This window comes from Tachysurus fulvidraco, chromosome 1 (assembly GCF_022655615.1).
Source record: "Tachysurus fulvidraco isolate hzauxx_2018 chromosome 1, HZAU_PFXX_2.0, whole genome shotgun sequence".
NCBI classification, from domain to species: domain Eukaryota; kingdom Metazoa; phylum Chordata; class Actinopteri; order Siluriformes; family Bagridae; genus Tachysurus; species Tachysurus fulvidraco.
In genome coordinates, this window is record NC_062518.1 from 18,793,297 (window position 1) to 18,804,583 (window position 11,287).

The 11,287-nt window shown below is 44.5% G+C and overlaps 1 protein-coding gene across 2 annotated transcripts in view; it reads right to left on the reverse strand.

Moving 5' to 3' along the window:
* tsc22d2 (TSC22 domain family 2) overlaps positions 1-9,005 on the reverse strand; it is a 20,037-nt gene extending 11,032 nt beyond the window's left edge. The window contains exons 1-2 of one of the 2 annotated variants that reach the window (XM_027142432.2): positions 7,211-9,005; positions 1,398-1,451 (exon numbers count right to left, since the gene is read on the reverse strand). In XM_027142432.2, the coding sequence (XP_026998233.1) occupies positions 1,398-1,451; positions 7,211-8,361 (1,205 nt within the window). In that variant the 5' untranslated portion in view covers positions 8,362-9,005. The remainder of the gene's footprint in view (positions 1-1,397; positions 1,452-7,210) is intronic. The other variant, XM_027142433.2, reaches the window with a different exon arrangement.
* Positions 9,006-11,287: the final 2,282 nt, after the last annotated feature.

Below are 11,287 nucleotides of genomic sequence, written 5' to 3' on the forward strand. Positions count from 1 at the left end.
CTGCATCTACACACACACACACTGCATCTACACACACACACACACACACACACACACTGCATCTACAAAAACACACACACTGCGTCTACACACACACTGCATCTACACACACACACACACACTGCATCTACACACACACACACTGCATCTACACACACACACACTACATCTACACACACACACACACACTGCATCTACACACACACACACACACACACACACACACACACTGCATCTACACACACACACACACACACACACACTGCATCTACACACACTGCATCTACACACACACTGCATCTACACACACACTGCATCTACACACACACACTGCATCTACACACACACACACTGCATCTACACACACACACACTGCATCTACACACACACACACTGCATCTACACACACACACTATCAGGCATTAATGCATCAGTGCATTTCTTTATAAAGTATATTTTTATACTCTGCATTTAAGTTACTCTAAAAATCTGGTGATCTCCAAAGTTCAGAAGGTGACATGGAACAAAAACAGCTGCCCGGAGCATCATTTAGTATACGTGTGTGTGTGTGTGTGTGTGTGTTCTCATACTCGCTTCTTAAACCAACAAATTTTAGATTAGAGGTTAAAATACCTCGCTAATCACCACTAGCTTGGATTGTAAATAACCCCATACTGAGTTCCTCCTTCTCACAGAACTCAGACTTTTCCTCTTTAGTTTGTGAAAGTCGCCTCATCCTGATGTCGAGCTTATTTAAACTAAAACTGGGGACTGTGTCACACTTGGTCTTTGAGGCTTTGACTATATTTGGGTGTGCAAACATAGAGATGGAAATGTAGTGTTATGGCTTGGGGCGACTGGCACTAATATCTGGAGTACAGTGTAGGATTGTGGACTGTTTTTAATTAAACGTTAGCTTCCAGCGGCTACAGTGGGAGCAGACAGGACGTGATAGTGCCTGGCCACGCCCCCTTCGTTTCCTTCCATACTGTCGCCGACATGACTGGACGACAGCGTATCGAACGCCGTCACACCGAGCCGTGAGTAAGCGTGGACTAATCCCGTGACGAGGAACGGATCCAGATGTGGGCCAAGACGCAGCACCGACCTAACGGATCCAATCCGGATGAAGCCGGTTCGGTTTGAAGCTCATACACACGTGCAAGCAAAAACATCCAAACCGGTCCATTTCAGCTTGTTAGTGAACTCAAGCAAAATGTAAACAAAACAAAAAACAGGCTGATTCAGCTTCTCAGGGTTTGTCCAGATTTTGCTCACATGCTCAGGTGCTTAAGCAGCTGTTAGGTTAGGTGAAACACCACAGCTGGCTGGACCCCAGCATGCCATGCAGCACACGCTCAGATGCTGAAGCTGAAGCTCACACCCATATACTGTACCTCTGAAGCCTGATACCAGGCTGGAAGGTTTTGTAGAAAAGTGTAGACGGGTTCCTGCTCCACAGTACAAGCGCTCACACACACACACACACACACAGACACACACAGAGGAGAGAGTTAGGAAGAAGAAAAGAGGCAGACTGAAGATCACCTGCTCCTCCAGTTGTTGAGATGCCGCTTCATTAAACAACAGGCTACACAAAAAATGCTCTCCGGAGCTAATTCGCGCAAACACACACACACTATTCTGAATTTCTCCTGGTGATGTCCCCGGCGAGTTGACCAATCGGCTTTCAGCGCTCAGATTTCGTCTCGGGAATTTCTCCTTAGTTCACACGATCTCCATTTTTTTTCTTCTAATTCTCTCTTCTCTCTCACCATCTCAACGACACACTTCGTTTTCTCTCTCTCCCTCTCTCTGTTCCCTTCTCTTTCAGCTAGGATCCTCATAATCACCACAGAGCCTTTAATATCTCCAGGGCTGAGTTGCTCTCTGACACTATAGAGCATATAGGGTAAAGAATGCACTGTATAGAGGAGGGAGGGAGGGAGAGAGAAGGGGGAGAGCGAGAGCGTGTGAGAGAGAGAGCGAGAGAGACAGAGAGAGGACATGTCCATGCTGGGTTCCTCAGTGCGTGAATGTAAATCACTTTCCTAGAAATCCTGGAACACGTTCAGTGTCTCAGAGCTTCACGAAGGAACCCGACTATTTTTTTAGACATAAATAAATCGTCTCTCTGCTGAAGCTCAGACCTGCGAGAGCGTTGCACTCGCACTGTAACTGTTTACACGAAGCTCAGACCTGTGAGAGCGTTGCGCTCGCACTGTAACTGTTTACACGAAGCTCAGACCTGCGAGAGCGTTGGACTCGCACTGTAACTGTTTACACGAAGCTCAGACCTGTGAGAGCGTTGCGCTCGCACTGTAACTGTTTACACGAAGCTCAGACCTGCGAGAGCGTTGCACTCGCACTGTAACTGTTTACACGAAGCTCAGACCTGCGAGAGCGTTGGACTCGCACTGTAACTGTTTACATGAAGCTCAGACCTGCGAGAGCGTTGCACTCGCACTGTAACTGTTTACACGAAGCTCAGACCTGCGAGAGCGTTGCGCTCGCACTGTAACTGTTTACACGAAGCTCAGACCTGCGAGAGCGTTGCACTCGCACTGTAACTGTTTACACGAAGCTCAGACCTGCGAGAGCGTTGCACTCGCACTGTAACTGTTTACACGAAGCTCAGACCTGCGAGAGCGTTGCACTCGCACTGTAACTGTTTACACGAAGCTCAGACCTGCGAGAGCGTTGCGCTCGCACTGTAACTGTTTACACGAAGCTCAGACCTGCGAGAGCGTTGGACTCGCACTGTAACTGTTTACACGAAGCTCAGACCTGCGAGAGCGTTGGACTCGCACTGTAACTGTTTACACGAAGCTCAGACCTGCGAGAGTGTTGGACTCGCACTGTAACTGTTCACACGAAGCTCAGGCTGGAAATCGATACACGTTTCTCCACCACTTGCACCCTGTCCCCTAAACCTGTAACGCAGTGCATTCTGGGACAGCGGCAGTGACCTTCATGCCTGATTTACAGTAGCTGGTGCCGAGTCAGCGTCCGGCCTGACACCAAAACTAGATTTCACTTTTCTTCCAGAACTACAACAAAGCCACACCCACTGCGCTCATATTGGCTGTTGAGATTGGCTGAGAACGCGACACACCCAGGCTGTAAAGATGACATGACCCTGTGTGTAATGTCTGCTTTCCCATGCACTACAGGGAATTTTTTGGGAATTCAGGGAATGACATTAAAGCACATGTTACAGATCCACCTGGAAACAGAGATGTTTTTTTTTTGGGACCTGTGTAATTGTTTGTTGGCTCTGAATAAAACTTACGGCAGGGAACGGATTTAAAGGGGTGGTTTGTGTCGTTTGTCTGTAAGACGAAACCATCGATGAGCCTCTGATCTGTCCATACATTTAAATCTGTAAAGTTATACAAACTGTGCCTTTAATAGAAAATTAAAAGAAAAAATAAATTAATTCATTCATTAATAAATAATTTAAAAAAACTAAATGTTAAATACTTTTAGAACTATTAAACTCATCTTTCTGAAAAGCTAAAAAGAATTTTTTTTATGCATTCCAGTTTGTCTGTTTTTTTTGGGTGGAGTTACTTATGTAGCACTGACAGCTGCAGGGGGTTCAGGTGTGTTATTCGTGAAGTAAAGTGAACATCTTCACCTGTACGGGTGTTAAATGATTTACACACAATTCTCTGAAACACACACACACACACACACACACACACACACACACACACAACCACTCAAGTCAGAATAAAGAGTGAAGCAAGCAACCAACCAACCGCAAGCTGACACTAGAGGGTGATAAAACTTGTATGAAAACAAATTAAGGAATTGAAACTGATTATTTTTATAATGAACTGCCGTCTGATTAGGACGTTTTGTCCGATTCATCTAGAAAAGTCACGCAGACGCGAAGGCTGCTTTCGAGAGCGTGGGGAAGTTCTTACGTATCTCGGATACCAGCAGCCCGAAGGTATCCTCATGTAGACGCCGCTGGGTCCAAATGAGTGACAAGGCTGCGGAAAAGAACAGGTAAAGCAGGAACCGGAGTGTGTGTGTGTGTGTGTGCGTGTGTGTGTGTGTGTGTGTGTGTAAAGAAGCATCATGTGGTTGACGGTTTGCATCTCGGAGCGTGCACTGAGATACACATCAAAGCGGCTCACGCGCTGCGTTTCCTCAGAAGCAGGGGAACCAACGTGCAACTCAGGAACCGAAAGACTGCCGTTTGAGAGGAAGCCGAGTAAAAGAGGGGCAAAAACAACTGCATCAGCAAACATCCTTCATTGCTTTTGCTTCTAAACCACAACTCATTTATCATAATCATCATCCTCCTCCTCTTCCTCAGAGCCAGGCAGCAAAGTGACCCGACTGCACGGCCCTTTTCCTTCAGACACGTCGCCCTTTTTAGTCACGTGAGGTTAAACATATTGCTGAATTAAATCTAATAATTATGGATTAAACTGTAAACTGTTTACTGCCAGATCATCATCATGTCTCTCAACTACTTTTTTCTTTTATGCTTTAGCTTCTGATGTAAACAACTTAACGTTCGTTCTGACAGGATGTCCTACTTTCGTTTTCTATCCGAGATGAAACAAACTCGGTCGTAGCGATTAATGTACAAGTTTATATACATCAATAAACCATCACTGAACACTAACCCGAGCTCCTGACCCATGAAACCACACACACCAACACCACAATCCCAACCCTGTAACACTCACAGACCAAACCGTAACCCTGTCTCCTAAACCCTGAAGGTCACAACCTGCCCCTGAAATCCCATTGTTATGGTCTGTCCCCTAAAACCCCAACCACTCGATCCTGATCCCACGACCTATAAACCCTCCCACTCAAGCCCTAGTAAACCCCTAACATTACACCCCAACAGCACAAAACTAACCCTTTAAACCTCAAAATCGCCACCTAACTCTTAAAGTTGGGGTCTCCGTTGTTTGAAAGCCAATGTTGACATTTGAAATCAACAAATCAAACACGCCCCTAACCCAAATGGGTCCTGCCTGTTTTGATAGCGCTGGAAAGCTGATCCTATATTAACACGTCCTACATCTTGCCTTATCGTAAGCCTTTCTTTGCTTTCTTTCTTTGTTTTTATCCTCCGTGTCAATGTTAAAACCGCTTTCTGCTAATGTCACACATGCACACTGAACACTCTCTCCGCCCATATCAACAAGACACGCCCCTTTCTGCTCGTTGACTACACGTTTGTTTTGTTTTTCGTTCCGACGCAGTTCTCTGAAGCATTTCTCAAACGATGGAGACCCCACCTTTAAGTACTAATCCCCAATTGCTTGAGTCTGACCACTAAAAACCAGCCATCACAGATCACAGCCTGACCTTTAAACACAAACAGCTGAAGCACAAACTTTAGACCCCCTTTAGAACCACAAGCACACATTTCTGCTCGAAGTGGCTCCCTGTTTACCAACCAGGAGAAAAAGTACCAATTCTACCAAATTGTAGCCGCGACTCGATCAGAAACCTCGCGGCCAATAAAGAATTTGTAAGCGCTTGTAATAACGCTGTAGTTCCTGGAATCATTCATATCTGTGGCAATAAGCTAATGTCGGTACACAGCTGTAGCCTGCAGATGATGTGTGATTTTAATAATAGCACCATCAGCACTTTGGAGTTCCTGAAACACACCAACCACAAATATGTATTTCTGGTATTGAGATCATAGTCATAATCTGGTCTGAGTGTCGTGCCCTCGGGTGTGCAACACACACACAGTTGCTACAAAGCTTCCCTACACCAATGGTGTTGAGTGAGAAGATAAACAACTCCGACGTAAGATTCTGATTTGCTCTTCCTTTTTTTTTTTTTTGATTTCTTCTCATGTTACGCCGCAAATTACCTCAAGGTTTGATCAGCAGCGGTGCGGCACTGTGTGTGGTGTCGCTCTTTTTCCCCCTCTGAGGTTTAACGAGACAAATGAGGAGTTTGTGCTTGACTAAAATAAAAGGAAGTGGAAAGCGAACTTCTGATTAGCAGCTAGCGGTACGGCGGCCACTTCTTTATTCCTGCGTCATCACGAAACAAGTGCGCTAAGTTAAAACTCGGTGTGTGGAGAGAGAGAGAGAGAGAGAGAGAGAGCGAGAGAGAGAGAGAGAGAGAGAGAAAGACAGAGTGAGAGACACAGAGAGACCCAGACAGAGAGACACAGAGAGAGACACACACAGAGACAGACAGACAGAGAGAGACACACACACACACAGACAGACAGACAGACAGACAGACAGACAGAGACACACACAGAGACAGACAGAGACACAGAGAGAGAGAGAGAGAGAGAGACACACACACAGAGACAGAGACACAGAGAGAGAGAGAGAGAGAGAGAGATAGACAGAGAGAGAGACAGACGGACAGAGAGAGAGACACACACAGAGACAGACAGAGAGAGAGACACACAGAAGCTATTTTAAGAACAAGTTGGCCTTATCTTGCACTCGACTGCTTTAAAAGGGCTAAAAAAAAAAAAAGGGGGACTTCCTCTGTGCAAAGGTTTGTATTAACATGCACAAATCTAAATAACACTTCTTTAAGCCACACACACACACACACACACAAACACAGACACACACACAGACACACACACAGACACACACACAGACACACACACAGACACACACACAGACACACACACAGACACACACACAGACACACACACAGACAAGTGAAGCAAAAAAATATATGTTAAGTGAACAAGTGATGGGACGTTCCCTAGATGTGCTTTAAATCAGACATGATGATCCCTAGAGTCAACATAACCCTAGACACCTGGACAGTAAACAGGCGATGAGAAGTTCTCCAGACTGTAAACAAGCTCTGTGGAGGAACATTTACCACGTGGAGCATAAAGTGACGACGTTCCCTACGTTATAAACGAGCGAAACCTTTTTATGAGGTTCCCTGTGTTACGTGTACATGAATGACATGAAGTTCCCTAGACGAGAGGATGTGAAGAGGAAAGTTCACTAGATTAAAATGGTAACCACTGGAGTCCCCTAGGTTAAAACCAATAAACCAATAAATGATATTTCCTTCATTTAGCACAGCTGTAAGTCATGAGGCATGAGATTAAGAGTGTAAAGTGCACGTCGTTGACTGGGCGACAGGTTTAAAGAATTAAAAGCAGATAGAGTTTGTAAACCAAAGGGGAGATGTTCAGAAGAAAGGAAGTAATGTCCACTAAACTCACCTGTCCTCGTCCCCGTCAATGGGGATGGGGATCCCAAACAGGCTGTTTACCCCAGGGTTGGGTATGAGGGGCAACTCCTCTGTAATCAAGGGTTTCCCAGACTCTTTAACAGCGGCTATAAGGGGAGCAGAGGCCGCAGCATCAGACTTCCTCCGACTCTGTTCGGGCACTAGGATGTTTACTGTACTCAGAACAGGTGAATTTTGGCCAGCAGTCATGGCTACACCTGAATACGGTCCAATCTGAACTGAGGGTGCAGGGGCGAGAGGCGCCATCACTGCTGCCCAGTCAATTAAGTTCGGAATGGATGCACCCGCCTGGCTGACTGGCACAGGCATGCTGATCTCCCCTTGCATGGGGACAGCATGGGGCAAGTGCTGCTGTCCGTAGTCAGGCATCATGCTTGTTTGGCTTGGTATGTGGAGGCCTACAGGTAAGTGAGGATTGTGCTGCGTCTGAGTTTGATAAGCTTGAGGAGTAGCAGGTGAAATCTGCACGTGAGAGCCTTGGGTTAAGCCTGGCGCAAGAAGAGCCTGAGGGGGGTCGTTACCGGATTCCAAAGGGAGCACAGAGGTATGTGACGTGGACGAATCGAGCATCATGGTGGTGGTGGTGCTGGTGGCGGCGGTGACATCCGTCGCCTGACTGGACTGAACCACTACAGAGGCACCTAATCCGCTGTCCCGGTCAGGGGTGTGTTCGGTGGCATGCTTGGGCGGCTCTGATGTTCTACCAGCCGCCACATCGGGTTCCCTCTCATAAAACTCTGTGCATGTCCACCTACCCCTGCGAAAAGGCTCTCCTGTGCCATGGTCGAGCTTAATCACACGGAAGCGTGAACTGCAGCTGGTGGGGGTGGTGTTAGAGGTGACCTGGTGACCAGGACCACCTGCTGAACCAGGAGCTCCAGGGTGGTGAGCAAGCTGCCCCTGCTGTGCCCCTCTGTGCCCGGCCTCGCTTTCTCCGACGCTGTGCACTGACGAGCTCCTCCGCTCACACACTTCCGGCTCGTAGATCTCCGACGATCCGTCCTCGGCTCTGGACTCATCCGGATCGTCCAGACTCTCGGAGTCATCGGCGCAGCCGCCCGTGGCCACCTGAGCCTGGGTCACGCTGGTGATCTGGAAGCAGCTCTTCTTCTTGGCTGACATCCTGAGACGTGTTCGACACTCGTGTAGGCGACCGAACGCGCTGTTTAAACACACTGACAAAGTCAAAGCGATGCTGCTGCTTTTCTCAGCTAAACACACACAAGTCAGGGGGGAAACTGGCGTCGGATCAACAGGAGGTTTTTAGCTGTTAAGCTAAATGATTATACGTCATGCCGCTTCCTCTTCGACTGCTGTCCTGGTGCGTTCCTAAAGCGCGATCAAACCAAGAGATGGCCATTAAAACCGAGATCCGACTTGAATACAGACTGTTTGTTTTTTTTCAGCCGGAGTGACCCCCGGCCTCCGTCCCGGGTCCGCGGTGCACACAAGGCCGAGTGAGAGAGCGCTGCTCCCGGGCGTGAGCTGCCACTTTAGTCCGAGGCGCGAGCTGGGGGCCCGCTTCCCCCCGGCCTCACATTTAGCATCTTATACAAAATAAACGCTTTTGTAGCGACTACAATAATCTCATGGTGTAAACGCCGACTCGCGCTGCTCCGCTTGTACACACGCTCCCGAGGCGATAACGCGCTGGGACCGAATCGGGATCACGGACTTTCGGGAAACAAAATTTGTGATGAGAAAAAAAATTCCACCTCTCAACAAGATGGCTAAAGCCCACGGTGCATGCTGGGTAATGCGCGCAACAGGCGGCCACGGGCGCTACGTCAGACACCGGGGCTACGCAAAAGGCGTAAACGGATGCTTGCTGCGTCACCAGTGACGTCACTCACGCAGGGGAACTTTACTAATATGTCGTAAGTCTAGCAATAATAATATTAATAATAATAATAACAATAAAAATAATAACAACAGTAATAATACAAAATAATAACAATAATAATAATAAAAAAATAATAATAAAAGCATAACAATCGTTAATATGTACGTTATAATCTATCTAATGTCTTTGTTATATTAAAAATATTTAATGTTTAAAAAATATCCGTCATATTTTGTATATATAGCATATTTTCGTGTGTTTTTATATATGTGTGTGTGTGTGTATTTTTATTTTTTCAATGACAAATGATAACAGATCACAAAATGCAACGCCATATTATTCAAATCTTATAGAATAGTAACATAACATAAAGGAAAGAAAAGAAAAATACAAAGAAGGGGAATCGAGCAATACATTAATACATTAATTAATTTAGAAAAGAGGAATTAAATTAACAGCCTTGTAAAAATGTTGACAGGTTTTCAGCTTGTGGGTCTTTTTTAAAGTTTCACAAATTATTTTCATTTCCAGCTTAAAACGGAGTGTTTGGGTTTTTTTTTTTTCAGATCACTTTACATTTATGGATATGAAACTTTGGAAATAAAATAAAAAGATTTGGTATCTATATCACAGAATGTACAATAATCTGAACTATTTATTTATTTATTTATGTATTTATTTATTGTAGAAATTGGTTTGTTGGATAAATTAGGTGTATAATTTCATCGTGTCTGTGTGTTTATGCCATTTGTTGTGCCTTGTTATTACGTAAGCACCGTCTCCACCAATCAGGTGTCGCCGTTTTATCCGGGGACTTCCACACTAGTTGGCTTCTTCATCAGCTAAAATCTGTTTATGGGATTTGTAGTTTTTACACCGTGATTAAACTACAGTCCCGTAATTGCACTAAAATCCCTTTAAAAGTGAAATGGAGAACCACAGAAAGTTCAAGCCAGCACCTAAAATGGACTCCGTCTGAATATACGGCATGGCTGTCATTTAGAAAGCTGTTTTAATGTGGAATTCAGGAACTAGTGTGTAAACAGCTGTAGCTGTTATTATGGAGCTATTTATAGTTTATAATTAAGTCTAATAATCCGATTATTTCAGTCGAATGGGTTCATTTTAATGCTCCAGGAAATGAAAATAAAACATTCAAATCTTGAAGCTAACTGTAATAAAATGATATTCTTAATATTACCTAAATTATATGAGAACCTTTTAACCCTCAAACCCCAAAACCGGTGTGGAATTAGATTTTAATACCAGGGTTAATTTGTCTGATTTATTCTTTTACTTTTTAATCCACCCGTTTAATCATCTTCAGCACCATGGACAGCGTCAAGTCCATTCCATTGTCCAAAAATTTTCGATGCTTAAAATCGTCAATTCTTAAAGGTAATCAGACTTTATGATTAAAATCAGATTCTAAACCCTGAACACGACATGACTTGTTCTTCCGCTAGGGGGAGCTCGTGAAAGAGTTGAAAAATGGGACTGTATGTATATTTCTCACACCAACGTAAAACCGTGTAAGGTTTACTGTAAGAAGGTGAACATAGAATATACGGTTAAGGTGTAGTCTAGGACCTTTTATCTAAACATCTAAACAACTTTCCTTTTCAACAACCATGAAACATTAAATGATATTCCACCTATTGCATTACAAATATACAGGCCATGAAACACTAACTGACATTTTAGTCAGGAATTAAAACTAAATTACTTTATGTTTTCTTTTGTCATAACCACAGACTGGGTTTATTTACAAAAAAGAGTGATTTTATACATATTTTAAAATGTTTACTTCAAAATGTAGTTCTTTTCTGTTTTCGTTGTGAGATTAAGGTAATGAACCGAAGACATCGTACAGTATATATCTTCAGTGAGGGTGCCAATACTTCTGGAGTTGTCTGTAGAAAAAATATAATGCTGGTGATCACAAAATGCGTCACAAATCAAACTCGTTTGATTCGTTTCAAAACTGGAAGCGGGAAAAAAAAACATTGGTAAATTTAGTAATAGTAACAAGGTTTGGAAGTTTAGAAGAGACAAACGTGGCAGACAATGACGTGGCCATGAGATATTTACATTACATTTGAATGTATTACTTAAGCACAAACTCTTCTCCAAAGCAAATGAGGAAGGCTGAAGTTCACGTCTGAAGCATGGCATCACAGGGTTAAAGTGACGAGGCTATAGCAG